Consider the following 21048-nt stretch of genomic DNA (forward strand, 5'->3'; position numbering starts at 1 on the left):
CAACCTTTGTGGCAGGCTGGGGCTACAGAATGAGTGCCTAAGTGGGGCGCTTGCTTCTTCCTGCTCACACCCAGAGCAAAGAATCTCATCCCACTCAGCTCCTGTCATGAAGCCCCTCAAACCTCACCATGTGCGGCTACAGCCTTGAAATACGATGACATCAAGAAAGGTTAAGGAATTTTCTTTATTATTATTATTTTTTTTTACAAATTAAGACTATGTAGATTTCATATATTTCTGATCAAAAACACCTTCTTCACAGTATGTTAGAGAATGCAGCCTGAGCTGAAAAGCAAGGAACTAGAAAAGAAAGTGATAATTACAGTGATTACTGTTTTAAAAACGTGTTAGACATTTTCTTTAAAAGTAGTTTTGTATCTCGTCATTCTTGGCACTGTTTCTAAAGAAAAACTCCTTTAACCCAAGCAAAAAAAAAAAAAAAAAAGCAAGAAGGGGTGGTGTTTGGGTTAAAGGGATGAAACGGGGATTTGCAGGCCTAGAAAATANGGGGGGGGTGTTAATGGGAAGGGAGTCCTACTACGTTTTCAAGCCAGAAGCTGGAGGCAGCAGCTCAGAGGGCAGCACCTTCTAGGGAAACGAGCCATCCAGGGTGGCACACCACTCAGGAAACACAACCCGGGAGCAAATCTTTTCCCAGGATGGTGCACTGCAAATCAGTAGTCACTAGGTCAAACTGTGTGCTGGGTGGGAACAGGCAGAGCCAAAAAAACGGTGTCCTATGGGCAGTAGGCTTTCCATGGCTCAGTCCCCCTTTCACTGCAGCCCTGTGAGTAGCAGAGCCACAAGTGCTCCCAAGCGCCACCCATCTGTGCCGGCTGACTGTGCAGCCCACGGAGGAGCTGGTGGTCCCCACCAGCACCGCTCTCCCTCCATTTGCAACCACAAAGCTGCAGGGAATTCGGTATCTTACAGGCTTGGTCACCTGGGCCCTGCCAGGAAGGCTGCAGAATTACAGAGAACAGGTTTAGAGTCAAAACTAAGATGCATGTGTAAAATAAACATTTATTTCCTGCCCCAAGTTTCTGGCTTGACAATAACTATTATCAGGAAGGCCATTACCAGATGGGAGATAACAAAAATGCATCAAAGGACGGGTGTGAATGCTGCCCCACAAGCCATCGCAGCCCTGTACTGTTGATCCGAACAAAGAATCACTCAGTAGAGGAGATTTTTGTCCCAATGAGTTTGTCTGCCAGGATTAGTCACAGTCACCTGCCAGAGGCTCGGCCATTCTCTCCCCCTGATCTTCCTTCTCCTGGGACCTTAATCACAGCCACCTCATGGGGGCCACTCAGTAACTTAGGTGATAACCAATAAAAAATAAAGACCAGGGGAAATTTGGGAATTCTAGGCTCTACCTTGCCATACACCATCAGCCTTTTTTTTTTTAAGTGCCAATAAGAATTAGTCTTCCCTTTGGGCTGAACCGCTCCCACCCCAGGGATGGAAGGCAGGCAGATTCTGTGAGGGTCAGACACGAGACAGGAAAGAGCAGGGAAGAGAACACATACAGACCCACATTCCTTTTGTGGTGGCAAAGCAGAAAGTGTTTGTCAGACTAGCAGCCACCTGGGCGGCTCCGAAGCAAAGCGACCACCAGAAGAGGCTCTTCCTTCCCTTTGCGGGGTTGACAGCTCAGACAGACTGAGCCTGCATAACGACGGGACCAGCAAACTTCTCTCCAAAGGAAAACACTGCCCGCACTGCAGGGACTGTGCACCGACCAACCAGCGCCGAGGAAGGGCCGAGGCGCCTCTACCCAGCAGGGCAGATCCACCCGGCGCAGCTGGGTCGGAAAGCAGCCTCCTGGAGTCGTCTCCCTCTGCGGTCTCGGCCTCACTCCTCACCACCATGGACTGGCTGCCTCAGTGGAGAAAGAAGCTAGGGATGGGGATGAGAGAAAAGGAAGCAGGGAAGAACTCTAGGAATACGAAGCCAAACTCCAAACTATGTTCTGCTAATCAGTTTTTTGATCAAAAAATTCAAAATAGAGGAAACCACAAAGTACAAAAGCTTTTCTGATGCTTTTCATTATCAGAGATCACACCATGTGTAATGTGTGCAGAGAGAAAACACGGGGGTGGAGGGAGAGGAAGCCAAACCGGGAAAAGGCTGGATGGCCATTTTACTTCTTCTCTTTCTTCTGGTCCTGGAAATGGAGAAAAATTACCCAATTAATTTTTTGGCATCAGACATTCAACTAAAACTCAAGTGAGCCAACACCTGGTTGCCTTTCATTAGGGACTAGAAGGAGTCAGGACGGTTAAAGGGAGAAATGCTCCCCTCGTATAGCAGGAACTGAACCTTAACCACCTCCCACAGGTGGCCCCCAAGTTGCTGACAGACCTGAGAATAAACTTCAAGCAACTACCCCACCCCCACTCCAAAAGCACCGAGGTGGGCTGCCCGGCCACCCCTGGCTACTCTCAGCCACTGCAAGCTTCTGTCTGGCAGTCTACCCTAAAATAACTAAACAAAAGACTAAGGCCAAGACCACTAACTTTCCCTCAGAAGGAAGCACAGCTGCGCATAAGCCAGCGTTCAGAAACATTCCAGCCTCGGGGAACCCTTGAGTCGATCTCAGGTGGAAGCCCAGTGCATCTAACAAGTGAAAGCTGAGCTGCTTTCACTGAAACTGGACACCTGTTTAGTGCTCAGTCCAGTTGCGACACAGACCAGAGAGCCACCAAACCCACCTAGTCACCTGCTTCTACCACCACTGCATAGTCTTGCTCCATGTAATAACAGCTGGTGGCTTCATCTGTTCCCCTGCTGAGGAGTGGACTAAGTGTAACACTCACTAACCATATACAGAGAAGGCCTCTCTGGGAAAAAAAAGTAAGACCAACACAGGGCCCTGGCTGGTGTGGCTCAGTGGACCGAGTGTTGGCCTGTGACCCAAAGGGTCACTGGTTCGATTCCCAGTCAGGGCACATGCCTGGGTTGTGGACCAGGTCCCCAGTAGGGGGTGCGCAAGAGGCAACCACACATTGACGCTTCTGTCTTTCTCCCTCCCTTCCCCTCTCTAAAAAGAAATAAAGTCTTAAAAAGAAAAAGCCCAACAAATGGATAAATTGGTCTACTTCTGAAATATATTTATAAAAGCTTGTTGCCATTATACAAATCTAGCATATTCTTTTTTGAATCATAACTATCTTTATAAGCCTTTAAATTCTTCATATGGCAGACTGTTTGTTGCCCCTGAAGTCTTCCCTTTGACATTAACCTTCAGGATTAGTTTTTTTTTAAGGGTTGTTTTTACTTCCTTTTTCTCCATCAGCTAAAGACCTCTGGTTACTACTTCTGACTCAACGCCTCACTACCCCCGCACCCACACAGCGTGTAGCGAGTTTTCAGATTTGAAGTGCACAAGGTGTTGAGGAATTCGGGAGCCATTCTTCCATCTCTGGGCAGTGGGCTGACTAACCTTCTCGTTCAAAGCCAGGATCATCATGAGTTTTCTGAAGAGAGTGACGAAGTCCAAGAAGAGGTCGATGCAGTGCCTGAAAGAGAAGCAGGTGACAGACTGCCCTTCCCCCTTCCCTTGCACAGACGTGCAAACCAGAAAGCTCCCACCCCATGAACTGGCTTCACCAACACCCCACCACCAACTAAGGACATAAAATTGTGTCGGAAATCCCTTCAACTCAATGAAACCGTGTATTGGGTTGGCCAAAAAGTCCGTTACGTTTTTTCCATAAAAACAGAAGACACATTTTTTATTTTCACCAGTAACTTTATCGATTTGGATATTTTGAGTATATCAGCTATCTCCCACCACTACTGGCTTCTAGGAGGTAGAGACCAGGGTGCTGCTAGACGTCTTCCAATGCATACGACAGCCCCACAGCAAACAGCCATTTGGCCACAATGTGGATAGTACCAAGAAATTTCACAAACCACTTTTGATGCGTTCGATCATTTTTACCTTTCTTGAAATAATAAAGCATAATGCACCAGAAATGTGTATTTTCTTCCATCTTCCATATTAAAACAGCTGCACAAACATTCACCAATTCTGATTTTTTTAAAATACCCTGGCTGGTGTAGCTCAGTGGATTGAGCACGGGCCTGCGAACCACATGATCGCAGTTCGATTCCCAGTCAGGGCACGTGCCTGGGTTGCAGGTCAGTTTCCAGCAGGGGACTCACGAGAGGCAACCATACATTGATATTTCTCTCCCTCTCTCCTTCCCTTCCCCTCTAAAGATAAATAAATAAAATCTTAAAAAAAAAAAAAAATGCACGCTGACATGACAGCTTTCACGATACAAGCTAACAAAACTGTTTCAAATGAAAAGACAACTAAGCACTACTAGAGTCATCACAGAGAAACAACAAAATGAGCTTTCTGGCCAACCCACAGCACAGAGGAAAGAGAGACTGGGCTTCAGGCTCTGCAGAGGCCCAACTCTGAGCCCTGCCTGATCTACCTACTGCTAACTGAGAGGGTTTCACCGCATGAAAAAACTCATGTATTTAAAAAATCGTATGTCTGTCTAATTGTTAAAGGCTTAAAAAATACAAAGGTATAAAGAATAAAAGGTGAAGAGTCCTTTTCCTTCTCCCCTGCCTACAGGTAACCATTACGAAAAGTATGGATACCATATTTTGCTGTGTATAATACATACTCTTTGCCCAAATTCTTAAGGGAAAATAAGGATGTGCATTATACATGGGTAGTACATAAAATACCTTGTATCTGTTCTTGTGTTTGGTAATTATTTGTTACATAAAATTTCTTGTACCATAGCATGTTCAAAAATAAGTGCTAAAATTCCTCTATAATACAAAAAGCAAGTATCTGAAATATAAATAAATAATTGAATTTAAAAATTGAAACAAAATACTCTTTTCTTCCTGAAAGTTCAGGCCAAAAAACGTGCTTTATACATGGCAAAATATGGTATTTAAATATGTATTAGTAGTACTATTTTTAAAAATCTGATGTTCTTTGCCCTGGCTGGTATAGCTCACTGGATTGAGTGCCAGCCTGCAAACTGAAGGGCCACTGGTTCAATTCCCAATCGGGACATATGCCTAGATTATGGGCCAGGTCCCCAGCTGGGGGCATGCGAGAGGCAACTGATCCCAATATTTCTAGCACATCAGTGTTTCTCTATCTTTCTCCCTCCCTTCCCCTCTCTATAAATAAATACATAAATAAATAAAATCTTAAAAAAAAAACCCAACAACTTGTTTTTCAGGAATTGATAGAAACTATGCTATTTGGTGCTTAGTGCCAAGACCACGGGCATCCCCCCACACCCCCACCCTGAAGCCTGAACACGTTAAGTTCAGCTGGTGCTACCTGCGCACCTCTTATCCCTACCAACGTGGACAGAAAGGTGGGCTAGGCAACAGACTGCCCCTAGGCTTCAGAAAAGAGCAGCAGAATGGAGCAGTAAGCACCACTCTCCATTCTTGTTAAAGACCAGTTTTCCTACTCACCAGATATAGTCCTTATCTCCATTTTCAGCCTTTTCAATAATGAGTTGAGTATCAAAAAGGACAAAGCCACACATGACCAGCAGCCCCAAGTACAGGTTTGCCTAACAGAAGAACGAGATGAGGTCACCATACAGCATACAGTGTAGAGAAACAAGCCACACTTCTCTCTGGTTCTCGGCCACATCAAATGCTGACACTAACATTCATGGGAACTGAAGCCTATGGTGATGATCGCCTTACCTCTCTCAGCACAATTCTACACTAATTTTCTTTTTTTAGTTACTAGAAGAGATTCAATCATTTAAACCAGGAGCTGCTGCTGGACTCGCCTTAGAAAAATGATCTCTGGGCAAACCAGCTTCTCCTTTAGTCTGGACTTTCACCCACAGAAGGCTCCGTCCTAGGAGGGTTAGTGGGGAGGCTTCACGGGCACTGCCCAACGAAGGCAAGCATTCTGGAGGATTCTTGGTCTGTCTTGCTTCAGGGTTAAGCGGGAAAAAGAAGTGTGAGGCAAAGGGCCGCTGGAGAGTTGTACGCGAAATCTCACCTGGAAAAGCCAAATGGATCCGAAGAACAGGTTCCCCAGGGAAAACAAAAGCATCAGGCTCATGGCTGACATCAAGGTACCTGTAACAGATGACAAAAAGCCATCTTGGGAGAAGCCAAAGTAAAGTAAAACGACCCTGCTATGGCTATTCCTTGTGTTCCCCGCAAAAGGAAAGCTTTCCGCTTCAAGCCCACAGCTACAAGCAGTTGGGGTGAGGGGGAACAGTCCTAGTGAGAATCCTGGCCACAGTGGAGACCCTCTCCAGGTTCTCCGGGCCACACTTACCTCCCAAAAAGAGGTAACTACGGCGCCTGGCATAGAGCGCGCTGAGGGTGAAGCAGGTGAAGATCATTGCTGTGCCTATGAAGGCCGTGGGGAGGATGCTGTTAAGGAAAAGACTGTCAGACGGAGGACTACAGCAATACGGTGTGTGTTTAGAAGGTACATTCGTAAAGGTAGAGGGACTTAAGACACTACTGAAATAGTTACCTGGGGTTGATGTCAATGCACAACTCCAGAGCAGGGCCCAGGCCAACTCCTGGAAAACAAAGAGCCCCAGAACACGTTACTACGCTCGACTCTGGAAGAGAACCCTTGTCGAAAAGCTGATCATTAATAGCACAGGCATGCTCCTGCTCCCCAAACAAACAAACGTGGACTGAAGTAAATCTCTCTCTCCATTCTCCTTGTTTTCAACAAAACTTCAACTAAGTTATTTATTTATACAGAGCTGCAAAATTGCTGTCAGCTGACAACCCCCAGAAGGGCAAATGACACAGGCTTGCCAGTTTGAGCTAAACCATTACTCTGAAGAGAAGTGATGTAACGTGGGCCAGCACAGGAATTAGATTAGAAAAAAGGGTTAAGAGTAAAGCAGAGCTTCGTGGTCAGCCATCTCAAAGCCACGCAGGACTGACTCTGCAGCAAAACCAAAGCCAGACCAGTTCCGCAGGTGGTCCGTGCCAGCGGGAGGCCGCACCGCCACCTGTTCTGGCTCCAGCCCTTCCTCCACTCGGTTCCTCTGCTTTCTCCTTTGGCCTCTACCCTGTAATGCCTTCGGAAACTCCCGTTTCCTGATCTAAAAATCTTAATCTCTAAATCCCCACTGGTTCTTCCACCTCTTCAACATGGTGTAGATTAGACACACTAGACTGAGCTGTACTAAAGTCAAACGTTGCTTTGCAAGTATTTTTATTGTGTAGCTTTTGTCTGGTTTCCTTTAATGATAACTCTAGAAGTGCTGTTATTTTAAAAAACACTTTATTTTTATTGCTGACACTATAACAGATGCCCTTACATCCTCCCCACCATTGCCCCTCCACTGGCCTCCCCTTCCCACTGGCTGTCAGTCGCCACACTGTTGTCTGTGTGTACGTATCTCGAATCAATGATTTTTGTGCTAATCCCCTCACCTTCTTTTACCCGGCTCCCTCTCCCCAAGAGCTGTCGATCGTTTCCATGTATCCATATCTGTTTCTATTCTGTTCAATAGATTCTACACGTAAGTGGGATCATACAGTACTCGTCTTTCTCTGACTGAGTTATTTCACTTAGCACAATAATCTCCAGGCCCACCCATGCTGTGGCAAAAGGTTAAGATTTCTTCCTTTTTTATGGTCACATAGTAGTCCTCATCTGCTCATCTCCTGATGGGCACTTGGGCTGCTTCCAGATCTCGGACATGGTAGACACCACTGAAGAAGTGCTGCCCTTTTCATTCTGCTCTTGACCATCAGCAAAAGGCCCTGTGTGGTGCTTTTCAATGTATGGCTTTAATTAATTGCCTGTAGGTTTCAGAACAGACGGATGGTTCTATGACAGCTGCCAGTGTGAGTCCAACGAAATCAGGTTCTTAGGCCTTGTTTAGTCCCGTGTCTACCAGGAACAAGTTATGCTACCTAAGCTCTTAAACCTCCTTCATTCAAGCACACAAATGCTTATTTTTGGACACAAAAGTAATCACCAGTCGCAAAGAGCTCATCCTCTATGTGGGGAAGCAAGGTGCACCTACATGAACTAAGAAAGCAGTACAAGGCAAAATACACTCAAATAAAAACTGGATGCTATGTGTGCCAGTTGGGGTAAATCAGAATAAATATAGATCTCAGAACCTACTCTGAAGTGATACTAAAAAATACGGTCTGCACCCCCGGCCCCCCAAATTAGACCAATCCCTTAACACACCTGTAAGGAAAGCAAATCCAACAAGAAGCCCCAGTCTCTTCTGCTCGGTCTCGCGGCTGTGAGGTGTGGCCATCAGCCAGATCATCAGTCCCAGGGAGCCCAGGGCAGACAGCAGGCCAGCCTGTCAGATCCAGAATCAGAGCTGAGTATCAAATTCATCCTGCAGGAGACTTCAAAGAATCAAAGTCATCTGAACTGCCTAGTTGCTTCCAACCTGGAGGCAGTAGGAAAGGCACTGTGGGCTGAAGAGAGAGGCCAGAAGCGTGGAAGGACAGGGCCATGGTGGAAGGCGGAGGCTGTTCTGGCCTGGGTGGTCCATGAATCACAACTACCCCAGTCAAACTATGGGTCTTGCCCAAGAAGTAGGCAAAAATGAACCACAGGGACAAGTGATAAAAATACATTCGAACCCACTGAACAAGGAGAAATGATCCCTTTGTGATCACTTTTAAATATACGCAAATACATACACATATAAAGAGAAAAAAAGACTGAGAGAGGGCGTGAGGGACGACATGTTTGAGTCCTACCCCCCAATATGATGGTGTTCAGGGGCAGGGTCTCTGGAAGGTGATTAGGTCCTAAGGGTAGAGCCTTCAGGAAGGGGATCAGTGCCCTCATCTTATAAAAGGGAACCCTGAGAGCTCCCGTCCCTTTCACCGCATGAGGACACAGCAAGAAAATGGCTGTTCACGAAACAGGAAGTGGACCCTCACCACACAACAAATCTCCTGGCGCTTTGATCTTGGACTTCCTAGCTTCTAAAACTGTAATAACAGTTTGTCGTTATCCTGACCAGTGTGGCTCAGTTGGTTGTGCCTCATTCCACAAAGCAAAAGGTCATGGGTTTAATTCCCCGTCAGGGCACATGCCTGAGCTGGGGGTTCAATTCCTGGTTGGGTTGCATACAAGAGGCACCTGATCACTGTTTCTCTCTCACATCAATGTTTCTCTCCCTCTCTTTCTCCCTCCCTTCCCCTCTCTAAAATACAAAATAAGTGGTATATTTATTTATTTTATTTTATTTTATTTTTTAATAATTTCAAGACTACCAACAGATTCTTTTTTAAAAGATGTTATTTATTTATTTATTTATTTATCTTTAGAGGGGAAGGAGAGGGAGAGAAACATCAATGTATGGTTGCCTGTCGTGCATCCCCTGCTGGGAGTTGGCCTGCAGGGAACCAGCCTGCAACCCAGGCATGTGCCCTGACTGGGAATCGAACCGCGATCCTCTGGTTCGCAGGCCCACGCTCAAATTAAGTGGTATATTTAAAAAAAATAACAACTCTTTGTTATTTAAGCCAATGGTCCCCAACCTTTCTGGCACCAGGGACCAGTTTCATGGAAGACGGGGGTTGGGAGAGCTCAGGGGAACCACTGTGGATTGGTGGGGGTGGCGGGGAGACAGGAGGCAAAGCTCAGGCTAGCCTGGGGTTGGGGATCACTGGTTTAAGCCACTCAGCCTGTGACATTGTGCTGCGGCAGCCTGACAGGACTGAGACCGAGGGCTATCATCACAACGTGCGTAGCTATTTCTGGGTAACAGGGTTACAGAGTTTCATATCTACTTATCCTTGGTCTGTTATCTGAATTCTCTACAACAAACATGCCTCAGTTTTATAAGCAAAAAAAAGTCTTGTCTTATAAAGCAAGTGGGAAAAAGCTATGGGCATTTAAAAAGAAAGGAACCCTTCAGGACATTGACACAGAAGTTCCTTTCTTCCTTTAAAGATATATATATAGTCCATTCTTGTGGGACATCGGTGATTAGGTTCTCGTAAACTCCCCGCCAAACATTTTCATCAACTGATCAATACATAACCTTCGATACATCCGTCAATTCATTCACAGTGAGCTCGCAGCCACAGCACTGTAACTCACGCCAGAACAAAGTTTACCTAACACACATTCTCTCCATAACGACCATCAGTCTCACCATTAGGATGACTGAGAACACTTGAGCACTATGTTTGGAGCCATTTTAAACAGCAAAATTATCAACAAGAATGCCAAAAATGCAGCACTAAAAGGACCATAAAAAGGACTGTTTACAGCTTGAGAGCTGGAAATACGGCCGCGTGTTGTCTTGTTCAACCTCAGCTGGAACATGGGTGTGATGGGCAACTTGCATTTGCCTGCTGCTCTGGGTACAACTATGAATGTCTGCAAAAGTACTGACCTCAGAGTTACAAACAGATTTTAGCAAGGAGGTACATTCACAAATAGAAATCCATAAATAATGAGGACGACTTTATTTTACGTGACTTAAAAAGGCCACTCCGGCCTAAAAGGTAGAGTATGTTTTAATCTAAATCCAAGGGATCACCCTGGCTGGTGTGGCTCAGTGGACTGAGCACCAGACTGCGAACCAAAAGGTCACCAGTTCCGTTCCCAGTCAGGGCACACGCCTGAGTTGTGGGCCGGGTCCCCAGCGAGGGGTGTGTGAGAGGCAACTGATCTGACCAGTTATCTCTTCAAACACACTGATGTTTCTCTCCCTCCCTTTCAAAGAAAGTAAGTAAAGTCTTCAATTCAAGGGATCGAAGTCCTACCCTTTGAGTATCTGGAGTAATTTTCCACATAATCCCTGCCAGGAAATGACTGAGCACAAGGACAGCTCTCCACAGGCCGATGCCCACACAGGCACGCCTTTGTGCTTACACTAAAAAGGACACTCTACTAGGGATCGGTCTTGGTTACTGAGAACTTCGGACTTACCGATTACTCCTCAACTGTCCCTTCTATTCCTGCTGATGAAACCCAAACTCTCCCTCCACATAGGAAATTAAGTTACTAGAGGGGTATTCACTCAACCACGCCAATGTAAGTGTATCAGAGAACCAAACAGGCCCGATCCTGAAAGGCCTCAACCCAGCCCCTCCTGATAATTAAGCACACAATCAGTGTTTCGTATCCATGTACTGGAGTCATTCCTTTACATGCATATCCATGTACAGTCATTTACACAAAAAAGAAAAGCAGGAGGAAAGGAGAAAAAGGCTACTGTGGAGAACACCAGCACGTGCGTTACGCCTCCACTCGGTGGGCGGGGGTCTTGCACACCAGCGACACACCGTCCAGTGTCAGGGTTAAGAATTCCGAAGCTGAACATTTCAGCATCAAGAGAAGGCAGAGTCGCCAGAAAATTTAAAGAGCTCTGTGTGTCCTTAATATTTACTGGCTGGCTTTGGCTGAGTTCAGATGCTAAACTTCTGAAAAGGATTAAGGAGAGGTATAGGCTTGTACCACCCTGATGAGCTGGCTTCTTCCAATTATGAATTATATAATAGCAACTAGGAGAAAAAACTGCTCTTACCTGAATGAAATGAGTGACCACATGGACATAGGCCCCTGCAGCTGCCACAAACATACACAGGGCAAAACTGGCGTAGACCTTCTTCAGGTGCTGCTGTGTCGAGGGGGCTCTGGGGAAGAATGCGAGTAACAGCCATCACTCCAGGGCCAATCCAACCTCATCGCTAAGCTAAGAATCATTTCCCTCTCTTCTCCTTCCCAGGGGATATGTGAAAGTTATGTTACAATCTAAAAAGGACCGTTTTGAACACAGGTTGACTAACAGGAAATATTAAATGCTGGGGAAGAGCCCCAAATCCATAATTATGAACAATCAGCACTGAAACTAGAGTGATGAAATGACTTTCCACTGACTACACAGCAGTCCTTAGAATCTGGCGCTTATCATACCCTCAGAATTCTAGCAAAGTCAATGTCAGTCTATAGACACAAAATTTAACAAACCAGGAAAAGAAAACAGATATGAAAGGAAGAGCAGTAAGAAACTGTAGTCAAGGTCAATATACTCACATATGGGAAAATTTTAAGAGTGTGTCAAAGTTGATCTTCCGATCAAATATGTTCATGATGCCAGAGTCTGTGGGACGCGGCTTCCACACTGTGGGATAAAGAGTAAAAGGGAGAAAGGTTATTTGAAAGGTACAAACACAGACACAATAACAAACAACTTTCTCACACACACACAAAAAAATACAAGTTTGGAAAAATGAAAGTATTTACAAACCCATTGTTCTAACACAACCATTTTTATTTTTATGTATTTTTATTTTATTTCCTTCTAGAATACACTTGTAATCATAATGAACCATTTTAAAGGGGACAGAAGAAATGACCCATCCTCTTCTCCCCTGAGGTATTTCATTACTGGAATTTAATTTCTATTCTTTCAGAAGGCAATGTGCCCCTTTAAAAGACCATTTTCTGCCCTGGCTGGTGTGGCTCAGTGGATTGAGCACTGGCCTACAAACCAAATGGTCCTGGTTCAATTCCCAGTCAGGGCAGATGCCTGGGTTGTGGGCCAGGTCCCTAGTAGAGGGTGCTCAAGAGGCAACCACACACGGATGTTTCTCTTCTCTTTCCCCCTCCCTTCCCATCTAAAAATAAATAAAATCTTTAAAAATAAAATAAAAGACGACTTTCTTTGAGAAATTCTCAATTAGCAATCTAGTTAAGGGAACCCAGTCACTGGAACAGAAAGAGATTTGATGTCACTGTTTCAAGATGCCACAGAACTCCCTCAGCAACGGTACAGAACTTCAAAGTCTAAAAACTACAAAGGTCTGCAGTAGGACTCGCACTTTAAAAACATACATGTAAAAGCTTTCTACCAAATGCATTTTAGAACTGAACTACAAAAGACAGATTCAAAATTTAAAAAGAGGAAAGTTCCTACTTCCATGAAAAAGAAAACTGTGCAAAAAGACTTTTTTAAACATAATTTCAGAACCTTTCCTACAAAAGACTTGGTACAGTACAAAGAATTCCTGTACACCCACCACCGAGACTAAATTACTATTTCTCTGTATTTGCTTTATCCTCTCTCTACATATAGCAATATGTAGACTTTTTTTCCCATGCAGATACAATGCCCCTTACCTATAAATACTTTAGTGTGTATATCCTAAAAATGATGATCAAAATCAGGAAATTAACAATGATACAATTCTATCATCTGATGTATATACAGACCTTACTCAGATCTTGCCAACTACCCCAAAGGGCATTAAAAAAAACCCTAAACTATACCCAGATCACATTACACATCAATACCATCAAGTCAGGCTCTTAAGTTTTGCTTCCTGCCCTATCTCACATGCAACCCTGAAAAAACATGCTCAATCTACAGAACTAAACATCTAATCAAGTACTTGCACCTTTGCTAGTGAAATCTTCCAGATTCTTATTAGAGGCATAAGGCCCAATCCTTTTCAAATTTACCAAAAAAGGGAGGGGGAGGAGGGGACTAAAACTACTCACAACCATTCTTATCAGCACTTAACCTAATACTCAGCAAAATTCATCTGGACAAGCAAACCAATTTCCTGAGGGATCCTGGGCCAGTGGAAAGATACCATGCTTAGAGTGCAAAATTTTACCACTTGCTTCCTGAGGCTCTCTCACAAATGAAACAATTAAAACGGCCAGCTTGCTTTCTCTGATTTCCACTTTCCCACCATTCCCACTCACCTTAATTCTTTTGTTAGTTCTGTTCTTAAGAACAGATATGGTAAGAAGAGGCAGAACCTACTAACGCTGATGCTCTCATCTCTAAGTCTCAGGGCTCCAGGTCCTCTTGACCCAGATGGTGCAATTATTGCAGGCTGTTGCGCTGCCAGCCACAGCCTTCCACAGCCATGATGAGTACATCCTCCAGAGAGCTCGCTTACAGGATGGCAGAATCCAGCACCTGGAAAGTGTCTTTAAGGCTTCCATTAGCGCCCCTAATGACATCCCTAGACAGAACTTGCAACAGTACTGAAGCAACCTTTAGGGCCAAGTTTCTCTCAAGTATTCTCAACAACCTGAAGTATCTCTTACTTCCAATGTCAAGAGTTAAAAAAGGAGGGGGTGGGAGTAAATACTCAGATACCCAGGGGACTGACAGTCAGGGGCAACACTCTGTAACCAGACCCCACCAAGCAGAAAACTTAGGAAACTCCGTCGCAGCTCACTCTTTTACTTTCCCTAGGGGGTAGCGACTGCGCCTTTCCAGAGCTCTTACCAGTACTGATGGAAAAGCCATCAAAGGTTGTGAGGGAAAGGGGAGAGCTGCCGAATAGGAGTTTCTCCATGATTAATAGTGGCTTGTGGTTTAAAACCATAAAAAATAAAATAAAACTAGTTTTCCAACATTACTACCTGTTTTAACATTAAAGTGAAAAATGTAACTACCAAAATTTCTAGATGGAAAGATACAGAGCAACTTTAAAAAGCAATAGCTTTAAGGGGGGGAAATAAATGCAATACAGTATATAGATTTAAGACGACATGATGTACATATCACATCTTTTCCAAAATGTTAAAGTGTGAGGGGACAAAGTTGGTGTTAGAATCAAGGAAATATGATAATTTGCTCTAGGTCTGTACCAAACAAATAAGAACTAAGGTGCAGATAAGTAATGAGGTAAAAAAAGTGTTCTTACCAAAAGTGCTCTCAGTCTCAGGAAGAGCATCTAAAACCACTGTCCAAGTAGCTCAGCTAACATCCAGAGGGGACCCCACAGTTAATGAAAATCTTTGCTTTAAAAAAAGTATACTAAAATGGTAAAATATTAAAATTCTGTTACGTGTATTTTACCACAATCAAGAAAAAATGTACATTACTTGTTGCTCAAAATTTCTTTAATGCACAGTCCCAACACACATCGAAGCCCATTACAAAACACACCAGCACTGGTCTGCCTTACCCTGAACAATCTCAACTGGTACAGAAGACTAGAAATTCTATATTCAACTAAGTGTAAAACAGGGAAGTGGGATTATTCACACGGAACACAATGAGGACAGTGCCTTCTGGACTCCTGGGGCATTTGCCCGTACTCCATTTGTCAATGACAGGTAAATGTTCAGGTGTTAACCAGAGCCAAATTCCTTTAATTTGGTCTAGAGCCTCATTTTAAGCCTTCATCCTCAGGAAGGGCAGGAACCCCCAAACTTGTCAGAATCTGTCCAAATTTGTCATGCTTATACTGCTCAAGCTGTTGGAAGTGCCACCATCCTGTGGTTCCCCAGGTCAGCCGCTTCTGCCAGAGCCCCCCCAAAAAACAAACAAAAAAAACACAAAAAAACCCTCCTACTTAACATAGCTTTAATCAAGAAATGAAACACAAATGGGAGACATATGTACAGGTAGCAAAAGTGTGTATTCACCAACCAAAATGCAACATTAATTGAAGTGAAAACTAAAGCAAAGGTCTGCAGTTGCCTAGATGTCCCTCAGGGATAGGAAGTCATGCTTATCAGCCTTCCTCAGACAAATATCAGACCCATCTGACACAGTCTACTAAACCCTGAAGGAAGGGTATAAAAGACAGGTCTTTCATTAATAAGCCTATCCTCCTGCCATTCCGAGCATTAACAACTATGTATGAGGAAACATATTCTTATCTATGTCTAGGGTCTTCTTAAATCCACTGGTCTGTTCTAGGTATCTTCCTTACCCTTGTCCTAAAATGAAGATTATTATAAAGGGCCTTACATTAAAAACATCCTCTGTTACCTTATTGCAACACCTATTGAGTACAGTGCTTTACAGATCAAGGTCAAAAGCTATGCAAAATGGCCCTGGCTGATGTAACTCAGTTTGTTGGGCAATGTCCCACAAAGTGAAAGGTCACAGTTCAATTTCCAGTCAGGACACAGGCCTGGATTCTGGGCCTGCTACCCTGACTGAGGCACACAAGAGAGGCAACCAATTGATGTTTCTCTCTCATATCAATGTTTTTCTCCTCCTCTTTCTCCCTTCCTTTCCCTTCCTCTAAGAATAAGTAAATAAGATCTCTTATAAGTTTAAAAAGAAAGCTGTGCAAAACAGAAACAATCATGCATTAAAAAAAAATCCTTGGCTTTGAAAAAGCCTGCTGACTGCTGGAGCCAGGAAAGCAGACACCTCGAGCGCACACAATTTAACACTACACCAGCAAGTCAAAGCAGCACTGCTCACACATCTAATTAAACATTTAGTTTGTGAACCGTGGTTCTTCATTCCCGTTGTAGTAATTTGACCATCTTGAATTCTGATCCCTCACATCTGGAAGGGACCAAACTGATATTTAAAAGAGGAAAAAGAAATCCCATGTGTGTTGTTTTTTTTTTAAGGAGGCAGAAGAAGCATTTGTAATTTTTTAGTTCCTCCCACTGAATGGTTTTCAGAATCCGTACAGCCATGTCCTTAATCATAGTAGTTAGAAGCATAACCTGCTGCACTCGAGTCTGACCATTACTTCCTTAACTGTATGACATGCAAAAAACTTGTGGCCCTTAGCCTCACTGTGCTTCAGGTACCTCATTTGAAAACAGTAAATACACAGAGTCCAGCAGAGGTCACACCTGCTTGAGTGTGGTTGGCAGGGTAATGATACGGGTAACAGTTTATAGTTTTAATTTGAACATTTCACCTAAAGTGTCATATAGAACGCTTGAGTGTTACTGTTGTTACAGAATTATATGCTTATGATTTTGTAATAAAAAAGGGGCGTTACTTGTGCCAGACCCTGTATATTACCTACTTCACAGGATTGAAGACTAAGTGAGAGAACACAAATAAAGTGCTTGGAATAGTGGTTCATACATAAGACTGACTCAGTAGGTTAACCATTCTTGTTATTAAAGTAAATACAATGGAACTTCAGTTCTTGAAAATTCATTCTAGAAAGCTGTCCAAGAAGTGCAGTTGGAAAACTCAATCTCCTTAATATATATATTTTTTAATTTTTTAGAGAGAGGGGAAGGGAGGGCAAAAGAAAAGGGAGAGAAACGTCAATTGTGGTTGCCTCTTGCACGCCCCCCACTGGGGACCTGGCCTGCAACCCAGGCATGTGCCCTGACTGGGAATCGACATGTGCGCTTTGGTTCACAGGCTAGTGCTCAGTCCACTGAGCCACACCAGCTAGGGCCAAATCTCCTTTTTTAGTCACCTGAGAGACACATGACTGATCATACAGGTATCAATAATGAAAGGACTGTCCAGTACAGAATCAAGACCCAAAGTTCTGTTAGACAACCAAGACATTTTTTCCATGAACAACTTGGTCGAGGACCAAAATGTTCGAGAACCAAAATGTTCAAGAACTGAGATTTGACTATACTCACTACTCTCAAGTCCTCAGTATATACTTATCCCTTTTTAGAGTCCAGTTTTAGGCCCTGGCTGGTGTAGCTCAGTGGACTGAATGATGGCCTGTGAACCAAAGGGTTGCTGGTTCGATTCCCAGTCAGGGCACATGCCTGGGTTTTGAGCCAGGTCCCCTGGAGGGGGCATGTGATAGGCAACCACACATTGATGTTTCTCTCTTTCTCTTTGTCCCACCCTTCTCCTCTTTCTAAAAATATATTTAAAAATCTTTTTTAAAAAGTTGCTCTATTTGCTTTAAGAAATTCCACTTCAACTAGGACTGGACTTTGATTGCTCTAGATCTTAACCATAAATGTCTCAGTTGCCCCCCCCACCCAAACCCACCCAATTTGGGCCAAAATCCCTGGATTAGCTAACACTGAATCCAGGCTCTCTAGGGGACTGCCTCAGAACCATACCAGTGCCTGGAGATGAAATGTCTATTGCCCTCAATATATTATTTTTTGTACCAAATTTTGACACAACTAAACCTCCCTCTCTATATCCACAACTGTTGACAGACACTGAATCATAAGAAGGCCCCAATGTTCTAAATACATAATCATCTTCCAATATAAACTAGTAATCCCTCCCCAATTACCACCATATTTAGCCCAAATGAAAGCAGTCATAGATTAGGACAAACTGCACATCCCTACAATCCTCACCCCTGAAGCTCTTTTTTCAATTGTTTTAGATTCCAGTTAATTGTAACAAAACTTCTCTCACACATTTGGCTTTAAGCATATTCAGAGCAGAGCTTGCATATGAATCAGCCTGCAAGCCCCCACAGTTCAAGGCCCAACCAAGGGTCTCCAGAGCAAATATACATCCCATTATCTATCTGATCAAAGATGTTATAACTTGGGGGGGGGGGGTAATAAGGGAACTAAATGATAAAGGAAAAATACAATAAAGATTAAAATTTTTTTAAAAAAAGAACGTTATAACCTCAAATCAACATTCCCCAGCCTGCTGAGAGGGAAACCTGCCATGAGCAGTCAACTTAAGTGTTCCTAACAGCCAGCCTAACCTCTACAGTCCTCTCCCGGGTTTAAATAGTGTTTTCGGAAAACGAAAATGTGCATAAAAATCATTCCATGAAATCTGATTAGAAGCTCTGGGGGAACAAAACACAGTTGAGTGGAAGACATTTCCACCAGCTTCTACAACCAAGTCAAAGTAGCAAAGGCTAATTTAGAAGATTGAGCATCAAGGGAATATTCAGTGTCTTCCCAGGAGAGATGAATACTCTTGTGGCAGTTTATGAAATAAAGTGAAACTCTTCAGCCCAGCAACAGCACCTCCTATAATACTACTGACTCCACTTATACAAAACTTCATAACTTTCATGTACAGTGTTTTATATATATTATCCCCTTTGATCTTCACACCAATAGATGAGGGAAGAGCAAGAATGTTTAGTCTCACTTTAAAGATTAAAAACAGAAAGTTCAAAAAAGCAGTGTAATAGTGGCACAAACACTGGATTTAGTCATAAGTCCTGCTATTTTCTAACACAACTTTGGGAAAATCATTTTACCTATGGTCTTCTAGGCTTCCTCACTGGTAAGATAAGGATAAGGCATACCTGCTCTATCAAGCTTATTGAATGCCAAAAAGAATCTGTGTGAAATCATTCTAAAGTGAAAAATGGACATCAGTATCGACTCGACCAACATCAGAAGTCAAAAACATGCAAACAGCAGAGCCAGAATCAGGTTAGGAGTCTCCTGACCTCTGAGGTGTGGTGCCCTTTCTACTAGCACACCCTACAGAAGGAAATCAAGTTTTCATGAAGTTCCAGCTGTAAATCAAGGGCAATCTTTTTTTTAAGTTAACCTATGCTGATTCCTTATTACACTTTCTGTATTTTTTGGCATTTCTACAATAAGCATGAACTATATCCATAACAGAAAAAACTATAGAAATGCTGGCTATATGGGTTAATTTTGTCTTCCCTACTGTTTAGGAGCAAGGCTTCAGTCACATCAATAGTAGAGAAGGAAAGAAAGTGGGTACTAAGCCATGTTTCCACAACAAGGTGAATAATTTAAGAAGGAAACCGAATCTAAATTACGAATTGCATTTCTCAAGAATTGAACTATTCTGTCCCCTGCCAGAAAACTGCAGAATCTAAACTTCAACCCAGTAATATTTAACAGAGGAATAAGAAAACATCAAAGAAAGTAAATCCAATTATTACAGAAATAAGTGTATTCGCAGAAGCCGTAAGAAATGTGGTGGTGCGAATAGAAAAACCTGTCTTAAACTGAACATTCTACCAAAAGATAAAATAGAAATAAGTAACTAGAAAAGCCTATTCTCCATTAACCTTTAACCTTAAAAATCTTTGTGTTTCAGGCACAGTCAGCTCTTCTACTGGGTTACACATTCACAAGTTAAGTATTGTTAAAACAGAGTCTCAGGTTCAGAGAGGTTTTTCCCCTTGTTTGGGATGGGCAACGCAACCCGGGCTGGCACGGGGTAACAATTCCGCACTTAATACACAATACCATAGCCTAATTATCACAACTCCAGCAAGCATGCTCCAGGGGAAAAAAAAAACAAAGCCTAATGCCACCGCCTTTCCCAATCGGACTTTGATAAAGTCGCCCACAAGGCTCAGGACTAAATAAAACCAAGCCACCTCACCTGTCCGAAGGTAACCAATCAGACCAGAGCAGGGCTGCCCTGTAGGGCTGGATAGCCAAGCCAAGCCCAGTCTCTCCACACCTCCTGCTTCTGCTGTTGGCTTGCACGTAACTGAGGAGCCTCGCATGTCACAAAGTGTGACATCACCCGCCCCGCCGTGACAGGGCAGCCTGCCTGACCAGGCCCTTCACGAGACCCGTCCTCGGGCACTCACCCAGAGGCCTCGAAGCGGAACAGTGATCGGTCAGGTCCCGCAGGGGTGCACAAACCCGGGAGGTTTCGCTTTCATTCTCCTTGGAAGGAAAGGGTGGGGTACGTGCCCTAAATTCCAGATGGGCCTGGGCCAGGGAGCCCCTGCATCTATTCTCGGTGGAGCAAGAGGGACGCAGACTGGGAGTAAGGGGGGAAAAGAAGCTAAAAAGGGTCTTCGCTAGCGCTCCCGCGAAGAGTGGGCGCCCGAACGCCCCACAAAACCTGCTGACTTCCTCTCCCAGCCCCCCGCTGCTGTATAGGTGCGCGTGCGCAGTATCAGTTCCCCGTTTCCCTTCCCCGCCCAGCCCTCCAGAGTCCGTCGCAGAGGGGCTTTTCCCACGGGGTCTAGTCTGTCCGGAAACGGAGACTACTCCCATCCTCGTTCATAGAATAAGTAGCAACCCCCTTTCGTCCTAAATTGCCGGTTTACGCAATCCTAGTTTCACACGTACCTTCTCAATCGCCTCTCAGGAGCCCACAAAGCTCTTTAAACACCGGATATGCTTCTGACTCCCACAAGGTCCGCTTCAGACTTTATCCTGTGTCCGCCCCTCCAAGGAAGCCCCGCCCCGGTCATTTTAAGGCCAGCCCTCATTGGCCGTTGGCTGCATGTCTGCCCTTCCTTTGACAGTACATCTATAAACTTGAGCAGCTCATTTCAGAGCCATTCGCTAATATCTTTGTCAATCAAGTCCCTGGCCAATAACCGGCATCGTAGAAAAGGTCTCCGCGTTGTTCACCTATAGTAAGGAAGGATTGCTGTCCAAAGCTGGCTGTAGTGAAGGAA

General features: G+C 44.1%; 1 protein-coding gene across 1 annotated transcript; it reads right to left on the reverse strand.

Moving 5' to 3' along the window:
• Nucleotides 1-215: 215 nt before the first annotated feature.
• Nucleotides 216-20816, reverse strand: TMBIM6 (transmembrane BAX inhibitor motif containing 6). Its single transcript, XM_037030857.1, has 10 exons — nucleotides 20714-20816; nucleotides 12032-12119; nucleotides 11523-11631; nucleotides 8204-8324; nucleotides 6509-6557; nucleotides 6305-6402; nucleotides 6020-6099; nucleotides 5473-5573; nucleotides 3449-3524; nucleotides 216-2170 (listed from the first exon to the last, which is right to left on the reverse strand). Exons 2-10 carry the CDS (start codon nucleotides 12085-12087, stop codon nucleotides 2147-2149), a joined length of 714 nt encoding a protein of 237 aa, XP_036886752.1. The 5' UTR covers nucleotides 12088-12119; nucleotides 20714-20816; the 3' UTR covers nucleotides 216-2146.
• Nucleotides 20817-21048: the final 232 nt, after the last annotated feature.

Source organism: Sturnira hondurensis, unplaced genomic scaffold (genome assembly GCF_014824575.4).
Source record: "Sturnira hondurensis isolate 20B ecotype Veracruz unplaced genomic scaffold, ASM1482457v3 Scaffold0020903, whole genome shotgun sequence".
Taxonomy (NCBI): domain Eukaryota; kingdom Metazoa; phylum Chordata; class Mammalia; order Chiroptera; family Phyllostomidae; genus Sturnira; species Sturnira hondurensis.